Source organism: Salvelinus alpinus, chromosome 1 (assembly GCF_045679555.1).
Source record: "Salvelinus alpinus chromosome 1, SLU_Salpinus.1, whole genome shotgun sequence".
NCBI classification, from domain to species: Eukaryota; Metazoa; Chordata; class Actinopteri; order Salmoniformes; family Salmonidae; genus Salvelinus; species Salvelinus alpinus.
The window spans coordinates 103,460,667-103,480,783 of NC_092086.1; the positions used below are offsets into that span (position 1 = coordinate 103,460,667).

Genomic DNA, 20,117 nt, shown 5'->3' on the forward strand with positions numbered 1-20,117 from the left:
CTTACACCCCTACCCTACATCTCTACCTTACACCCCTACCCCGCACCCCTACCTTACACCCCTACCCTACATCTCTACCTTACACCCCTACCCTACATCTCTACCTTACACCCCTACCCTACATCTCTACCTTACACCCCTACCCTACATCTCTACCTTACATCCCTACCTTACACCCTTACCTTACACCCCTACCCTACATCTCTACCTTACACCCCTACCCTACATCTCTACCTTACACCCCTACCTCACACCCCTACCTCACACCCCTACCTCACACCCCGACCCTACACCCCTACACAAGGACAAGATGTGAAAGAGGCATGCTCCTAACCCCCCAACCTCCTTCTCCCCTCATACTACTTTGCTTACTCTCTCTCTCTCTCTCTCTCTCTCTCTCTCTCTCTCTCTCTCTCTCTCTCTCTCTCTCTCTCTCTCTCTCTCGCTCTCTCTCTCTCTCTCTCTCGCTCGCTCTCCCTCTCTCTCTCTCCCTCTCTCCCTCGCTCTCTCCTTCTCTCTCTCTCTCCCTCTCCCTCCCTCTCCCCCTCTCTCTCTCTCTCTCTCTCTCTCTCTCTCTCTCTCTCTCTCTCTCTCTCTCTCTCTCTCTCTCTCTCTCTCTCTCTCTCTCTCTCTCTCTCTCTCTCTCTCTCTCTCTCTCTCTCTCTCTCTCTCTCTCTCTCTCTCTCTCTCTCTCTCTCTCTCTCTCCCTCTCTCTCTCTCCAGGTATACCTGTCCATTCGTAGAGAAGTTCTCCATAGACATTGAGACATATTATAAACCTGACACAGGGACCCAAGAGTGCTTCAATCTGTCATCAGCAGACAAAAGAGCGAGGACTGTAGGTATGGTACACACACACACACACACACACACACACACACACACACACACACACACACACACACACACACACACACACACACACACACACACACACACACACACACACACACACACACACACACACACACACCTCGCCTTCTCAAGCGTACTGTTCTCAGTCTGTCTGTCTTGGCTTCATGGATTTCAGAGAGCAGTCAGTGATTCACTGTTTCACACACACACACACACACACACACACACACACACACACACACACACACACACACACACACACACACACACACACACACACACACACACACACACACACACACACACACACACACACACACACACACACACACACCCACACCTCGCCTTCTCAAGCGTACTGTTCTCAGTCTGTCTGTCTTGGCTTCATGGATTTCAGAGAGCAGTCAGTGATTCACTGTTTCACACACACACACACACACACACACACACACACACACACACACACACACACACACACACACACACACACACACACACACACACCGCACCTTTCCGGCGCCGAAAAGAGATGGCCGCCTCGCTTCGCGTTCCTTGGAAAATATGCAGTATTTTGTTTTTTTATGTGTTATTTCTTACATCGGTACCCCAGGTAATCTTAGGTTTCATTACATACAGTCGGGAGGAACTACTGAATATACGATTAACGTCAACTCATCATCGTTCCTACCAGGAATATGACTTTCCCGAAACGGATCCAGTGTTTTGCCTTCCACCCAATACAATGGATCTGATCCCAGCCGGCGACCCAGTGCGACGCCGAAAAAGGGGCAAACGAGGCGGTCTCGTGGTCAGGCTTCGGAGACGGGCACATCGCGCTCCACTCCCTAGCATACTACTCGCCAATGTCCAGTCTCTTGACAATAAGGTTGATGAAATCCGAGCACGGGTAGCATTCCAGAGAGACATCAGGGATTGCAACGTGCTCTGCTTCACGGAAACATGGCTAACTCAAGGGACGCTAACGGAGTCGGTGCAGCCAGCTGGTTTCTTCATGCATCGCGCCGACAGAAACAAACATCTTTCCGGTAAGAAGAGGGGCGGGGGGGTATGCCTTATGATTAACGAGAAGTGGTGTGATCATCATAACAACACACAGGAACTCAAGTCATTCTGTTCACCTGATCTAGAACTCCTCACAATCAAATGTCGACCGCATTATCTACCAAGGGAATTCTCTTCAATCATAATCACAGCCGTATATATTCCCCCCCAAGCAGACACATCGATGGCCCTGAACGAACTTTATCTGACTCTTTGTAAACTGGAAACCACACACCCTGAGGCTGCATTCATCGTAGCTGGGGATTTTAACAAGGCTAATCTAAAAACAAAACTCCCTAAATTCTATCAGCATATCGATTGTGCTACCAGGGCTGGGAAAACCCTAGATCATTGTTATACTAATTTCCGCGACGCATATAAGGCCCTCCCCCGCCCCCCTTTCGGAAAAGCTGACCACGACTCCATTTTGTTGATTCCAGCCTACAAACAGAAACTCAAACAACAAGCTCCCGCGCTCAGGTCTGTTCAACGCTGGTCCGACCAATCTGAATCCACGCTTCAAGACTGCTTCGATCACGCGGATTGGAATATGTTCCGCATCGCGTCCAACAACAATATTGACGAATATGCTGATTCGGTGAGCGAGTTCATTAGGAAGTGCATTGACGATGTCGTACCCACAGCAACGATTAAAACATTCCCAAACCAGAAACCGTGGATTGACGGCAGCATTCGCGTGAAACTGAAAGCGCGAACCACTGCTTTTAACCAGGGCAAGGTGACCGGAAGCATGACCGAATACAAACAGTGTAGCTATTCTCTCCGCAAGGCAATCAAACAGGCTAAGTCCCAGTACAGAGACAAAATCGAGTCGCAATTCAACAGCTCAGACACAAGAGGTATGTGGCAGGGTCTACAGTCAATCACGGATTACAAAAAGAAAACCAGCCCCGTCGCGGACCAGGATGTCTTGCTCCCAGACAGGCTAAACAACTTTTTTGCCCGCTTTGAGGACAATACAGTGCCACTGACACGGCCCCCTACCAAAACCTGCGGGCTCTCCTTCACTGCAGCCGAGGTGAGTAAAACATTTAAACGTGTTAACCCTCGCAAGGCTGCAGGCCCAGACGGCATTCCCAGCCGCGTCCTCAGAGCATGCGCAGACCAGCTGGCTGGTGTGTTTACGGACATATTCAATCAATCCTTATCCCAGTCTGCTGTTCCCACATGCTTCAAGAGGGCCACCATTGTTCCTGTTCCCAAGAAAGCTAAGGTAACTGAGCTAAACGACTACCGCCCCGTAGCACTCACTTCCGTCATCATGAAGTGCTTTGAGAGACTAGTCAAGGACCATATCACCTCCACCCTACCGGACACCCTAGACCCACTCCAATTTGCTTACCGACCCAATAGGTCCACAGACGACGCAATCGCAACCACACTGCACACTGCCCTAACCCATCTGGACAAGAGGAATACCCATGTGAGAATGCTGTTCATCGATTACAGCTCAGCATTTAACACCATAGTACCCTCCAAACTCGTCATCAAGCTCGAGACCCTGGGTCTCGACCCCGCCCTGTGCAACTGGGTCCTGGACTTCCTGACGGGCCGCCCCCAGGTGGTGAGGGTAGGTAACAACATCTCCACCCCGCTGATCCTCAACACTGGGGCCCCACAAGGGTGCGTTCTGAGCCCTCTCCTGTACTCCCTGTTCACCCACGACTGCGTGGCCATGCACGCCTCCAACTCAATCATCAAGTTTGCGGATGACACTACAGTGGTAGGCTTGATTACCAACAACGACGAGACGGCCTACAGGGAGGAGGTGAGGGCCCTCGGAGTGTGGTGTCAGGAAAATAACCTCACACTCAACGTCAACAAAACAAAGGAGATGATTGTGGACTTCAGGAAACAGCAGAGGGAGCACCCCCCTATCCACATCGACGGGTCAGTAGTGGAGAAGGTGGAAAGTTTTAAGTTCCTCGGTGTACACATCACGGACAAACTGAATTGGTCCACCCACACAGACAGCGTTGTGAAGAAGGCGCAGCAGCGCCTCTTCAACCTCAGGAGGCTGAAGAAATTCGGCTTGTCACATAAAGCACTCACAAACTTCTACAGATGCACAATCGAGAGCATCCTGTCGGGCTGTATCACCGCCTGGTACGGCAACTGCTCCGCCCACAACCGTAAGGCTCTCCAGAGGGTAGTGAGGTCTGCAGAACGCATCACCAGGGGCAAACTACCTGCCCTCCAGGACACCTACACCACCCGATGTCACAGGAAGGCCATAAAGATCATCAAGGACAACAACCACCCAAGCCACTGCCTGTTCACCCCGCTATCATCCAGAAGGCGAGGTCAGTACAGGTGCATCAAAGCAGGGACCGAGAGACTGAAAAACAGCTTCTATCTCAAGGCCATCAGACTGTTAAACAGCCACCACTAACATTTAGCGGCCGCTGCCAACATACTGACTCAACTCCAGCCACTTTAAAAATGGGAATTGATGGAAATTATGTAAAAATGTACCACTAGCCACTTTAAACAATGCCACTTAATATAATGTTTACATACCCTACATTACCCATCTCATATGTATATACTGTACTCTATATCATCTACTGCATCTTGCCATCTTTATGTAATACATGTACCACTAGCCACTTTAAACTATGCCACTTTATGTTTACATACCCTACAGTACTCATCTCATATGTATATACCGTACTCTATACCATCTACTGCATCTGCCATGCCGTTCTGTACCACCACTCATTCATATATCTTTATGTACATATTCTTTATCCCTTTACACTTGTGTGTGTGTGTAAGGTAGTAGTTGTGGAATTGTTAGGTTAGATTACTTGTTGGTTATTACTGCATTGTCGGAACTAGAAGCACAAGCATTTCGCTACACTCGCATTAACATCTGCTAACCATGTGTATGTGACTAATAAAATTTGATTTGATTTGATTTGATTTGACACACACACACACACACACACACACACATATATGTAGCGACCTGTAGTGGCTATAGCCAGCTGTATACAGCAGGGACCTCTAGTGGCTCCTAGCCAGCTGTATACAGCAGGGACTTCTAGTGGCTTCCAGCCAGCTGTATACAGCAGGGACTTCTAGTGGCTCTAGCCAGCTGTATACAGCAGGGACCTGTAGTGGCTTCTAGCCAGCTGTATACAGCAGGGACCTCTAGTGGCTCCTAGCCAGCTGTATACAGCAGGGACCTCTAGTGGCTTCTAGCCAGCTGTATACAGCAGGGACCTCTAGTGGCTCTAGCCAGCTGTATACAGCAGGGACCTGTAGTGGCTCCTAGCCAGCTGTATACAGCAGGGACCCGTCGTGGCTTCTAGCCAGCTGTATACAGCAGGGACCTCTAGTGGCTTCTAGCCAGCTGTATACAGCAGGAGCCTGTAGTGGCTTCTAGCCAGCTGTATACAGCAGGGGCCTGTAGTGGCTTCTAGCCAGCTGTATACAGCAGGGACCTGTAGTGGCTCCTAGCCAGCTGTATACAGCAGGGACCCGTCGTGGCTTCTAGCCAGCTGTTTACAGCAGGGACCTGTAGTGGCTTCTAGCCAGCTGTATACAGCAGGGACCTGTAGTGGCTCCTAGCCAGCTGTATACAGCAGGGACCTGTAGTGGCTTTAACCAGCCGTACTATTTTCCCTCTAATGGTTTTAAAGGTCTATGCTTTTTTCAGTTCTATTCTGGTTCCCTCCAAACCCATTCACTCCAAAATGTGAAATAGTCAAGAAGTAACCATCCAGAATTCACTACATGGCTCATTGTGGTCTGTGCCCTTTACTGACAGTGTGATTGTGTGTTCATCCCCCAGACCCCATTGATATTGTGAAGGATTACATTGCGCCCCATGAGTACCTGGTTGAGGAGGACCCTAAGCTTTATGTATCGGTGAAAACCCAGCGAGGACCACTGACTGACGACTGGATCGAAATGATCAACCAGAACCCCACCCAGAACCCGGTCATGTGTGCCTACAAGCTCTGCAAGGTGGAGTTCAGATACTGGGGTATGCAGTCCAAGATAGAACGCTTCATACACGATGTTGGTAGGTACTGTGTGTGTGTGTGTGTGTGTGTGTGTGTGTGTGTGTGTGTGTGTGTGTGTGTGTGTGTGTGTGTGTGTGTGTGTGTGTGTGTGTGTGTGTGTGTGTGTGTGTGTGTGTGTGTGTGTGTGTGTGTACTGTATTGTGTGTGTGACTGCTCTGTGTGTTGTTCCTGCATGGTGCTTGATCAGTACATGAGGATTGACAGGTTCATTAGTGTATTTCTAATGAACGTATGCATGATTGATGGCTACTGAGAGAAAGAAAGGAGAATCATTAAATTGTTTGGAATTGAGAGAAATGGTTGTGATAATGTTATTTTTTTAATGTATTTATTTATAAAAAAAAAATAAATTGGGGTGGATCAGCTTAATATTGCGGAAAGAATGTTGCTTCCAATGTAATTGTCTGCATCATTTCCAATCCCCCATATTTTTTGGGGTAAATATATATATCCATACACGCATGCATACATATACACATATATACATACACATACCTACAGTGGGGAGAACAAGTATTTGATACACTGCCGATTTTGCAGGTTTTCCTACTTACAAAGCATGTAGAGGTCTGTAATTTTTATCATAAGTACACTTCAACTGTGAGAGACGGGATCTAAAACAAAAATCCAGAAAATCACATTGTATGATTTTTAAATAATTAATTTGCATTTTATTGCATGACATAAGTATTTGATCACCTACCAACCAGTAAGAATTCCGGCTCTCACAGACCTGTTAGTTTTTCCTGTATTAACTGCACCTGTTTGAACTCGTTACCTGTATAAAAGACACCTGTCCACACACAATCAAACAGATTCCAACCTCTCCACAATGGCCAAGACCAGAGAGCTGTGTAAGGACATCAGGGATAAAATTGTAGACCTGCACAAGGCTGGGATGGGCTACAGGACAATAGGCAAGCAGCTTGGTGAGAAGGAAACAACTGTTGGCGCAATTATTAGAAAATGGAAGAAGTTCAAGATGACGGTCAATCACCCTCGGTCTGGGGCTCCATGCAAGATTTCACCTCGTGGGGCATCAATGATCATGAGGAAGGTGAGGGATCAGCCCAGAACTACACGGCAGGACCTGGTCAATGACCTGAAGAGAGCTGGGACCACAGTCTCAAAGAAAACCATTAGTAACACACTACGCCGTCATGGATTAAAATCCTGCAGCGCACGCAAGGTCCCCCTGCTTAAGCCAGTGCATGTCCAGGCCTGTCTGATGTTTGCCAATGACCATCTGGATGATCCAGAGGAGGAATGGGAGAAGGTCATGTGGTCTGATGAGACAAAAATAGAGCTTTTTGGTCTAACTCCACTCGCCGTGTTTGGAGGAAGAAGAAGTATGAGTACAACCCCAAGAACACCATCCCAACCGTGAAGCATGGAGGTGGAAACATCATTCTTTGGGGATGCTTTTCTGCAAAGGGGACAGGACGACTGCACCGTATTGAGGGGAGGATGGATGGGGCCATGTATCGCGAGATCTTGGCCAACAACCTCCTTCCCTCAGTAAGAGCATTGAAGATGGGTCGTGGCTGGGTCTTCCAGCATGACAACGACACGAAGCACACAGCCATGGCAACTAAGGAGTGGCTCCGTAAGAAGCATCTCAAGGTCCTGGAGTGGCCTAGCCAGTCTCCAGACCTGAACCCAATAGAAAATCTTTGGAGGGAGCTGAAAGTCCGTATTGCCCAGCGACAGCCCCGAAACCTGAAGGATCTAGAGAAGATCTGTAGGGAGGAGTGGGCCAAAATCCCTGCTGCAGTGTGTGCAAACCTAGTCAAGAACTACAGGAAACGTATGATCTCTGTAATTGCAAACAAAGGTTTCTGTACCAAATATTAAGTTCTGCTTTTCTGATGTATCAAATACTTATGTCATGCAATAAAATGCAAATTAATGACTTAAAAATCATACAATGTGATTTTCTGGATTTTTGTTTTAGATTCCGTCTCTCATAGTTGAAGTGTACCTATGATAATAATTACAGACCTCTACATGCTTTGTAAGTAGGAAAACCTGCAAAATCGGCAGTGTATCAAATACTTGTTCTCCCCACTGTATATAGACATACATACTTTTTTAAAGAATATACCTTTATTATTATTCCCCGCAACCCTACCACCGATCCCCCAATTGGAGTAAACTAATAAACACTTCTGCTTTTACCTTCAATTTATACATCTTATACCCATTTTACAGACACAGTCTACTTTATAATAGTTCTCTCTTGTTTGTTCTTAGTCCTTCCTCTATTTCTGTTGTCCATCCAATTTTATTTCCACTTGTAACTGTTCTATTTCACAAAAGCTCCGCACCTATACACATTTCACAGATCCCGTATGCCCTACATTGTTTATCTTGTTATTAGTCCCACCCTTCAGTTCCACTCAACACTTCCCATCTAGCTTCCAACATCATCCATTTCGGATTTTTATTTGCCATATATTTTTCAACTGTGCTGTGATGCTTCACAAAAGATTTTAACCTTCCTATTCTCATAGCTTCTACTGATTGTAAATTAAAAATAAACATTTTTGCTAAAATAATAATTATATTATTGATTGATCGACTATGGCTTTTCAAATCCCCCAGTATTGCTATCTGTAGCGTTAGTTCTAGGCAAATGTTGCAATTCTTCAGCCATTCCTGGACCTGTGACCAAAAACGAGCTACATATGGACAATACCAAAATAAATGATCTAATGACTCTGCCTCCTCACAACAGAATCTGCAGAGCTGGGAAGATTGTATACCCCATATATATAACATTCTATTAGTTGCAAGAATTTTGTACAGTAATTTAAATTGAAAAATTCGAAGTTTTGAATCCGGCGTTGTTTTGCGTATCAATTCATAAACCATGTGATAATGTTATTAATGTCCTGCCCTTCCCTTTCCCCTTCTCCCCCCAGGTCTGTGTAAGGTGATGATATGTTAGGTCGGTAGGTAGTTAGTTAGTTAGTTAGTTAGCTAGTTAGTTATGATACTAACCTGTCCTCTCCTCCCTGCAGGCCTGCGTACGGTGATGATGTGTTAGTTAGTTAGTTATGATACTAACCTGTCCTCTCCTCCCTGCAGGCCTGCGTACGGTGATGATGTGTTAGTTAGTTAGTTATGATACTAACCTGTCCTCTCCTCCCTAGAGGCCTGCGTAAGGTGATGATGTGTTAGTTAGTTAATTAGTTAGTTAGTTAATTAGTTAGTTATGATACTAACCTGTCCTCTCCTCCCTGCAGGCCTGCGTAAGGTGATGATGTGTTAGTTAGTTAGTTATGATACTAACCTGTACTCTCCTCCCTGCAGGCCTGCGTAAGGTGATGGATGATTCGTTAGTTAATTAGTTAGTTAGTTAATTAGTTATGATACTAACCTGTCCTCTCCTACCTGCAGGCATGCGTAAGGTGATGATGTGTTAGTTAGTTAGTTATGATACTAACCTGTCCTCTCCTCCCTGCAGGCCTGCGTAAGGTGATGGATGATTAGTTAGTTAATTAGTTAGTTAGTTTATTAGTTAGTTATGATACTAACCTGTCCTCTCCTCCCTGCAGGCCTGCGTAAGGTGATGGATGATTAGTTAGTTAATTAGTTATTTAGTTATGATACTAACCTGTCCTCTCCTCCCTGCAGGCCTGCGTAAGGTGATGGATGATTAGTTAGTTAATTAGTTAGTTAGTTATGATACTAACCTGTCCTCTCCTCCCTGCAGGCCTGCGTACGGTGATGGATGATTAGTTAGTTCATTAGTTAGTTAGTTAATTAGTTAGTTAGTTATGATACTAACCTGTCCTCTCCTCCCTGCAGGCCTGCGTACGGTGATGATGTGTTAGTTAGTTAGTTATGATACTAACCTGTCCTCTCCTCCCTGCAGGCCTGCGTACGGTGATGATGTGTTAGTTAGTTAGTTATGATACTAACCTGTCCTCTCCTCCCTGCAGGCCTGCGTACGGTGATGATGTGTTAGTTAGTTAGTTATGATACTAACCTGTCCTCTCCTCCCTAGAGGCCTGCGTAAGGTGATGATGTGTTGGCTAGTTAGTTATGATACTAACCTGTCCTCTCCTCCCTGCAGGCCTGCGTAAGGTGATGATGTGTTAGTTAGTTAGTTAATTAGTTAGTTATGATACTAACCTGTCCTCTCCTCCCTGCAGGCCTGCGTAAGGTGATGGATGAATAGTTAGTTCATTAGTTAGTTAGTTAATTAGTTAGTTAGTTATGATACTAACCTGTCCTCTCCTCCCTGCAAGCCTGCGTAAGGTGATGATGTGTTAGTTAGTTAGTTATTATACTAACCTGTCCTCTCCTCCCTGCAGGCCTGCGTAAGGTGATGATGTGTTAGTTAGTTAGTTAGTTAGTTAGTTAGTCATTATACTAACCTGTCATCTCCTCCCTGCAGGCCTGCGTATGGTGATGATGTGTTAGTTAGTTAGTTAGTTAGTTAGTTAGTTAGTTATGATACTAACTTGTCCTCTCCTCCCTGCAGGCCTGCGTAAGGTGATGATGTGTTAGTTAGTTAGTTAGTTAGTTAGTTAGTTAGTTAGTTAGTTAGTTAGTTATGATACTAACCTGTCCTCTCCTCCCTGCAGGCCTGCGTACGGTGATGATGTGTTAGTTAGTTTGTTATGATACTAACCTGTCCTCTCCTCCCTGCAGGCCTGCGTACGGTGATGATGTGTTAGTTAGTTAATTAGTTAGTTAGTTAATTAGTTAGTTATGATACTAACCTGTACTCTCCTCCCTGCAGGCCTGCGTAAGGTGATGATGTGTTAGTTAGTTAATTAGTTAGTTAGTTAATTAGTTAGTTATGATACTAACCTGTCCTCTCCTCCCTGCAGGCCTGCGTAAGGTGATGATGTGTTAGTTAGTTATGATACTAATCTGTCCTCTCCTCCCTGCAGGCCTGCGTATGGTGATGATGAGTTAGTTAGTTAGTTATGATACTAACCTGTCCTCTCCTCCCTGCAGGCCTGCGTAAGATTATGGATGATTAGTTAGTTAATTAGTTAGTTAGTTTATTAGTTAGTTATGATACTAACCTGTCCTCTCCTCCCTGCAGGCCTGCGTAAGGTGATGGATGATTAGTTAGTTAATTAGTTAGTTAGTTTATTAGTTAGTTATGATACTAACCTGTCCTCTCCTACCTGCAGGCCTGCGTAAGGTGATGGATGATTAGTTAGTTCATTAGTTAGTTAGTTTATTAGTTAGTTATGATTCTAACCTGTCCTCTCCTCCCTGCAGGCCTGCGTAAGGTGATGGATGATTAGTTAGTTCATTAGTTAGTTAGTTATGATACTAACCTGTCCTCTCCTCCCTGCAGGCCTGCGTAAGGTGATGGATGATTAGTTAGTTCATTAGTTAGTTAGTTAATTAGTTAGTTATGATACTAACCTGTCCTCTCCTCCCTGCAGGCCTGCGTAAGGTGATGGATTATTAGTTAGTTAATTAGTTAGTTAGTTATGATACTAACCTGTCCTCTCCTCCCTGCAGGCCTGCGTAAGGTGATGGATGATTAGTTAGTTCATTAGTTAGTTAGTTAATTAGTTAGTTAGTTATGATACTAACCTGTCTTCTCCTCCCTGCAGGCCTGCGTAAGGTGATGGATGATTAGTTAGTTAATTAGTTAGTTAGTTATGATACTAACCTGTCCTCTCCTCCCTGCAGGCCTGCGTAAGGTGATGGATGATTAGTTAGTTCATTAGTTAGTTAGTTAATTAGTTAGTTAGTTATTATACTAAACTGTCCTCTCCTCCCTGCAGGCCTGCGTAAGGTGATGGATGATTAGTTAGTTCATTAGTTAGTTAGTTAATTAGTTAGTTAGTTATGATACTAACCTGTCTTTTCCTCCTTGCAGGCCTGCGTAAGGTGATGGTGCGTGCCCACCGGCAGGCGTGGTGCTGGCAGGATGAGTGGTACGGTCTGACCATAGAGGACATCAGACAGCTGGAGCTGGAGACCCAGCTAGCCCTGGCCACGAAGATGGCCCAGTACAGCCTCAGTGACACCGAGGAGGGGGCAGCAGAGTCCAACAGGACCCCCGTCACGCCCGACCGGGACTTGGAGGGGGCCCTGCGGGACGGGGGAGAGGTGGAGGGAGGAGGGGCAGGGCTGGGAGATACGTTACAGACGCGTGGAGAGCTCACCAAGCAGTGGTCAACTTCGTCTAGGTCGTCTAACAGATCCTCGATGAGAGGAGGTGAGTGGGAAAAGCCTTTAACTTTACAAATCTCAAATCAACCCCTAGACCCTAGACACTTTTTAAGTGGGCAAGGTGGAGCTTATAAACATCACTGCTACACTACAAGACGTTTCCCTAGCAGGAGTTTCACTTGACCCAAAAAAACATGAGAGAATTGTGCCCTCACCATAGAGAATGATAAAGGCCTCTAGTGGCCAAAAGGCTGTGTTAGCATGGGCAGCGACATTGAGGGCTTCCACCATTTTAATGTAATCAACTGGGTGGGACTTCCAACTTCATTGGCTGTTCCCTCCTGGTGACCCTGTTGGAGTCATGTCCAACCGGGTCATCAGGAGGGATCAGCTAATCATGAAGAAGATAATTGACTACTTTAAAATGGAGATGGCCTCAATGGCGCTGCCCATGCTGTCACAGACGCTATAATGGCACAGATACAAAGATTAGTCATCAATCTATCTATCTATCTATCTATCTATCTATCTATCTATCTATCTATCTATCTATCTATCTATCTATCTATCTATCTATCTATCTATCTATCTATCTATTTATCTATCTATCTATCTATATATCTATCTATCTATCTATCTATCTATCTATCTATCTATCTATCTATCTATCTATCTATCTATCTATCTATCTATCTATCTATCTATCTATCTATCTATCTATCTATCTATCTATCTATCTCTTGCTCTCTCTCTCTCTCCCTCTCTCTCTCTCTCTCCCTCTCTCTCTCTTTCTCTCTCTCTCTCTCTCTCTCTCTCTCTCTCTCTCTCTCTCTCTCTCTCTCTCTCTCTCTCTTCCCCCCCGCCACACACACAGGAAGTCCTGTGAACCAGAACATTTCAGAGTGGCGGATGCAGAGTATCGCTCGTGACTCAGAGGACAGCACTGACGACGAGTTCTTTGATGCTCCCGGTATGCTATTACATGTTATTACAAACAGTTATTACAGTGACTACAGTAACTACTATCAGCTCCTACTGATGTTATATCTATCTCATCAGAAGATTTGTCTGACAACGAAGATATCTTATTCCATTATTAAATGTTATTCCATGTCATTAAATGTTGTTATATTACTGTTATTACAACGACAACTGTTACTGATGTTAACCTCTAACGCCTACCAAACCCGGATCCGGGATCCCCCCATCAACAGAGCTGACTAGCGTAGCCTAGCCTAAAGCCACAGGGATATCATATAATCAAATGTTCATGAAATCACAAGTCCAAGACACCAAATGAAAGATACAGATCTTGTGAATCCAGCCATCATTTCCGATTTTTAAAATGTTTTACAGGGAAGACAAAATATGTATTTCTATTAGCTAACCACCATAGCAAAAGACACAACTTTTTTTTTCTCCACCATTTTTCCCTGCATAGGTAGCCATCACTAATTCGACCAAATAAAGATATAAATAGCCACTAACCAAGAAAAAACTTAATCAGATGACAGTCTGATAACATATTTATTGTATAGCATATGTTTTGTTAGAACAATTAGCATATTTCAGGTATAAATCATAGTTTACCATTGCAGCCACCATCACAACTCTCACCGAAGCGACTAGAATAACTACAGAGAGCAACGTGTATTACCTAATTACTCATCATAAAACATTTCTTAAAAATACACAGCGTACAGCAATTGAAAGACACAGATCTTGTGAATCCAGACAATATTTCAGATTTTCTAAGTGTTTTACAGCGAAAACACAATATAACATTATATTAGCTTAGCACAATAGCGAACATCACACCAGCATTGATTCAAGGCAAAAATAGCTATAACGTATAAACCACCAAAATATATTAATTTTTTCACTAACCTTCTCAGAATTCTTCAGATGACAGTCCTGTAACATCATATTACACAATTCATATAGAGTTTGTTCGAAAATGTGCATATTTAGCGGCACAAATTGTGCTTATACATTGAGAATAGTGTCCAAAATCTCAAGCAATCTGTCCGGCGCCATCTTGGAACGGCACCTATACTTATCGAAAACTATTCATAAACTTGACTAAAAAAATACAGGTTGGACAGCAATTGAAAGACAAATTAGTTCTTAATGCAATCGCTGAATTACATTTTTAAAATTAACCTTACTGCGCAATACAGGGTCCGATAACGCAAGGCTACACTGCAAGAAATGGCGTCTCATGCATTTTACTTTTTTCAACAGAACAATGAATTATCAGCATAAATAGTTCTTACTTTTCGATGAACTCTCATCAGAATCTTGGGATAGGTGTCCTTTGTCCAAAAGAATCGTTGCTAGGTTGGAGAACGTCGTCTTCAGAGTTGCAATTAGCAGTAAACATTAGCACGAAAGAGAGAGATACCCAAGTTCCTACAGCGCCAAGGAAATAAATACCCGAAAATTGCAATATACTGACATAAACTGATATAATTCGGTTCAAAATAACAAGATTATGATGTCTTTAAAGCCTATATCGAATAAAAACATGACCGGAATTATCTAAGGAGCTAAAACCAGAGCTTCTACAACGACATGCCAAGCTCCTCTTTGCGCCCGAGCGAAGATCCAAAAGAACGGCCACCGTGATTCCAATCAATTTATAACCTTTGGGAACTACGCAGAAACTCCATTTCAAGTCTCCCTATTCGCTGACACCCAGGGGAAGGCGTATGCAGTGCATCTCAACCAATAGAGGACAGGCAAATTAATACACAGGTCTCAGAACAGCCAGTAAAATTCTGCATTCTGACATACACATAGGAAAATTGCTCTAAGTCGAGTTCTGTTTCACCCACAGATATAATTCAAACGGTTTTAGAAACTAGAGAGTGTTTTCTATCCAATAGTAATAATAATATGCATATTGTACGAGCAAGAATTGAGTACGAGGCAGTTTAATTTGGAAACGAATTTGTACTATGTCGAAATGGCACCCCCCTAGTGGCAAGATTATACTGATGTTATGCTGATATGCTAATGTTGAACTGTTGTTGAACTGATGTTATGCTGATGTTATGCTGATGTTATACTGATGTTATACTGATGTTATGCTGATGTTATGCTGATGTTATACTGATGTTATGCTGATGTTATGCTGATGTTATGCTGATGTTATACTGATGTTATGCTGATATGCTAATGATGAACTGTTGTTGAACTGATGTTATACTGATGTTATACTGATGTAACGCTGATGTTATGCTGATGTTATACTGATGTTATGCTGATGTTATACTGATGTTATACTAATGTTATGCTGATGTTATGCTGATGTTATACTGATGTTATACTGATGTTATGCCGATGTTATGCTGATGTTATACTGATGTTATGTTGATGTTATACTGATGTTATGCTGATGCTATGCCGATGTTATGCTGATGTTATACTGATGTTATGCTGATGTTATACTGATGTTATGCTGATGTTATACTGATGTTATGCCGATGTTATGCTGATGTTATACTGATGTTATACTGATGTTATGCTGATGTTATGCTGATGCTATGCCGATGTTATGCTGATGTTATACTGATGTTATGCTGATGTTATGCTGATGTTATACTGATGTTATGCTGATGTTATGCTGATGTTATGCCGATGTTATGCTGATGTTATGCTGATGTTATACTGATGTTATACTGATGTTATGCTGATGTTATGCTGTGTCTGTCTCTTCAGAGGACTTCTCTGGAGATGAGGAGATGTTATTACATGCCAAGGAGATGAACAAGTGGAGTTCCAATGACCTGATGGACAAGATAGAGACTACAGAGACAGACGAAGGCCAGGGTAGGAGCACACACACACGTTCCGTTCCTCATTTAGATTCCAGATCTTCATATCCAATCTCGTCCTTCAGGAAGTTCATTTGTTTAATGAAACTTAATGGTGTGTGTGTGTTTTCACATGTGTTTGTCTTCGTGTCTGTCTGTGTGTGTCTGTCTGTCTGTGTGTGTGTGTGTGTATTTACAGAGAGCCTGTATCAGGAGTCGGGTGAAGACTATACAGTAACCAGTAGTGAGGAACGACTGATTGAGGTATGCTTCCACTGTAGCTACAGTATGAAGACTGTATGAGAGTATTCATGAGGTTCTCACAGACCTGGTAAACAACAACATGAGGTTCTCAGAGATGTTAGGTTCTAATTATTAGATTAAGAACTCAACGGACACTGTGAAAGCTTAAACCAAGTTTATTCTTCCCAAAGGATGGAACAGCTGAATCAACAAAGACATGGTTACTATAGTGGTAGTATATGTACCCCACTTTGGGTGGAGTCTCCTCCTTCTCGCTAATTGCTAGACAGGAAACTACTTGATACGGGCAATACACTTTTTCTTCTCCCTTAACGTGACCTGACCTGACCTCGACCCCCCTCATCACTAATCCATGGCTCTCTCCCCTTATCAATGCCTGCCACGTGATCGCTTTCCCTACACTCAGTACATTCCAAGCTTAATTACACACACTATATACCTTCCTCCTACAGATAACCATTCACTTCTGGTGTAGCCCCTCTAAACCTAAGCACTCAATATTTCAATAGGATACCTGATAATGAACCCTATCCCAAGTTTAGGAGTTAGTACCCAGAATCCATCACAGACAAGAGTAAACATCATTGTGAGGTTCTCACAGACCTGGTAAACTACGAGGATTATTTACTCTAGAATCACAAGTTCTTAACAGCATTTCTTAACAATACATTAACAGCAGTTAATGCAGTTAATGTTTGCAGTTGAACTGTACGTCTTTGGTACTGTAACAGTTGACTTGGTAAAGTTGTCTGAAGCTGATCCCAGGAGGAGAGAGAACATCACAGCGTCTCTGGGGATCACACACACACATATTATATGAATGTTTGTTGTTGCGCTTTGTGTTCAGCGGCACGTCTCTCTGATACAGACACGTAGACACCACATAGGCACACACACAGACACACACAGACACACACAAATACACACAGACACACACAAATGCACACAGACACACAGGCACACACAAATACACACAGGCACACACACACACAGGCACACACACACACACACACATACACACACACAGACACACACACACATACACAAACAGACACACACACACACACACACACACACACACACACACACACACACACACACACACACACACACACACACACACACACACACACACACACACACACACACACACACACACACACACACACACACACACACACACACACACACACATCATCTCAGTGTGTTATCCTCTCTGTGTCCAGCGTCACGTCTCTAGTAAACGGAGACGTCGTTCCACTGTCAGGTCCCACAGACGACCAGCTGTAAGTCTGACCTTTAACCTCTGACCCCTAGCCCCAGCCGCAGTGCACTGAGGTTCAGAGGTAGCCTTTAGAACTCCAATGTCCTGTGGTGTGAGTAGGTTCCCAGTAGTACAAGGTAAAACAAATCCTGTTGTGTTTATGGTAACTTACTGGCATCCAGTTACTTGTAAGTTACTGTCAACTGTTAAACCAAAGTTTCTTTGGAAATTACGGTAACATACTGTACTTTTTTATACAGTAAATTGCAGGTAAATGGCTGCCAGTAAGTTACAACTGGATATTTTTGTTCGTGTAGGGTGTTGTGTTAGGTGACTCAGATCATACTGTAGGCCAATGTTCCCTCTAACCTGCGCCAGTGTGCGGGTGCTCAGTAGCCCAGAGACTGGCGTGCAGGGCGCAAAATAAATATCAGCCAACAGAGACAAGCACGAGATTGAACTTCACTCAACTTTGTAGAGTTTTCCCGGTTATTTAAAACTATCAACTTTCCCTTTACTGTGGCAATTGTGACCGAATCAACACAATATTAGCCACTTTCAATAAAACATACCGAAACATGATAGAGATTTTGTTGTAGGCAGAACACATTGGAGTAGGATTCTATTGCGCATGACTCAGCCCATACTCTACACAGACCGGTGTGGCATAACCAATCAGAGCTGCAGTAGGCCTATATGCAAATAGACCATTGCCATAAATGGATCTGTGCCATTTACTTTGAATTGGACTGTGTTTGCAGCTGTGGTCGTGAGTAGATGCGCTTGTTTTGAGTTTAAAGTAAGAGCTGCATGTAGCCACGTGTGAAAATGTTGTTCATATCCTTTGCTAGTTAGTGAGTTATTAGCCCAGTTATAAACTCAACAAAAAAAGAAACATTCTCTCACTGTCAACTGCGTTTATTTTCAGCAAACTTAACATGTGTAAATATTTGTATCAACATAACAAGATTCAAAAACTGAGACATAAACGGAACAAGTTCCACAGACGTGACTAACAGAAATTGAATAATTGTAAAGGGGTGCGTAACTGGTGGCAGGGAAGTCAGACCCAGGAGAGCAGAACTAGGTAGTAGCCAGAGCAGTTTAATCCAAAAACCAACGGCATAAAAATACAACAGAATACGGGTACAAAACCCGACGAGCACCAGTAAACATGTGCACAAACACTTACAACAAACAATTCCACACAAAGACATGGGGGGAACAGAGGGTTAAATACACAACAATTAATGAGGGAAATGGAAACCAGGTGTGTAGGAAAACAAGGCAAAACAAATGGAAAATGCAAAGTGGATCGACGATGGCTAGAAGACCGGTGACGCCGCCCGAACACGGAGAGGAAACGACTTCGGTGGAAGTCGTGACAATAATGTGTCCCTGAACAAAGGGGGGGTCAACATCAAAGGTAACAGTCAGTATCTGGTGTGACCACCAGCTGCATTAAGTACTGCAGTGCATCTCCTCCTCATGGACTACACCAGATTTGCCAGTTCTTGCTGTGAGATGTTACCTCACTCTTCCACCAAGGCACCTGCAAGTTCCCGGACATTTCTGAGGGGAACCCTCTGATCCAACAGGTCCCAGACGATGGGATTGAGATCCGGGCTCTTCGCTGGCCATGGCAGAACACTGACATTCCTGTCTTGCAGGAAATCACGCACAGAACGAGCAGTATGGCTGGTGCTGTTAGTGTCTTAACGACCATTCCACGGGTGCATGTTCATTAATTGTTTATAGTTCATTGAACAAGCATTGGAAACAGCGTTTAAACCCTTTACAATGAAGATCTGTGAAGTTATTTGGATTTTTACAAATTATCTTTGAAAGACAAGGTCCTGAAAAAGGGATGTTTCTTTTTTTGCTGAGTTTATATAATTTGTAGTGAGCAATTTCTTTATTAACATTTATTTAACTAGGCAAATCGGTTAAGAACACATTCTTATTTACAATGACAGCCTAGGAACAGTGGGTTAACTGCCTTGTTCAGGGGCAGAATGACAGATTTTTACCTTGTCAGCTCAGGAATTCAATCTTGCAACCTTTCGGTTACTGGACCAATGCTCTAACCACTAGGCTACCTGCCGCCCCAGGTGATTGCTTCCTACAAGAGCACAAACCGGGTACAGTGCATTCGGGAAGTGTTCAGACCCCTTGACTTTTTCCACATTTTATTACGTTACAGTTTTATTCTAAAATCGATTAAATCGTTTTTTCTCATCATTCTACACACAATACCCCATAATGACAAATTGAAAACAGGCTTTTAGAAATGTTTGCAAATGTATTAAAAATAATAAACGGAAATATCATATTTACATAAATACACATTTGTACACAGACCCTTTACTCAGTACTATGTTGAAGCACCTTTGGCAGCGATTGTAGCTTTGAGTCTTTTTGGGTATGATGCTACAAGCTTGGCACACCTGTATTTGGGGAGTTTCTCCCATTTTTCTCTGCAGATCCTCTTGAGCTTTGTCAGGTTTGATGGGGAGCGTTACTGCACAGCTATTTTCAGGTTTCTCCAGAGATGTTCGGCTGGGTTCAAGTCCGGGCTCTGGCTGGGCCACTCACGGATATTCAGAGACTTGTCCCGAAGCCACTCCTACGTTGTCTTGGCTG

General features: G+C 43.8%; 1 protein-coding gene across 1 annotated transcript in view; it reads left to right on the forward strand.

Annotated features, from left to right (window-relative positions):
- The window catches only part of LOC139555023 (membrane-associated phosphatidylinositol transfer protein 2-like), an 81,123-nt gene that overhangs the window by 44,216 nt on the left and 16,790 nt on the right, over nt 1-20,117 (forward strand). The window contains exons 5-10 of the mRNA XM_071368447.1: nt 724-842; nt 5,738-5,971; nt 11,833-12,174; nt 13,003-13,098; nt 15,852-15,962; nt 16,146-16,210. Coding sequence (XP_071224548.1) covers nt 724-842; nt 5,738-5,971; nt 11,833-12,174; nt 13,003-13,098; nt 15,852-15,962; nt 16,146-16,210 — 967 coding nt within the window. The remainder of the gene's footprint in view (nt 1-723; nt 843-5,737; nt 5,972-11,832; nt 12,175-13,002; nt 13,099-15,851; nt 15,963-16,145; nt 16,211-20,117) is intronic.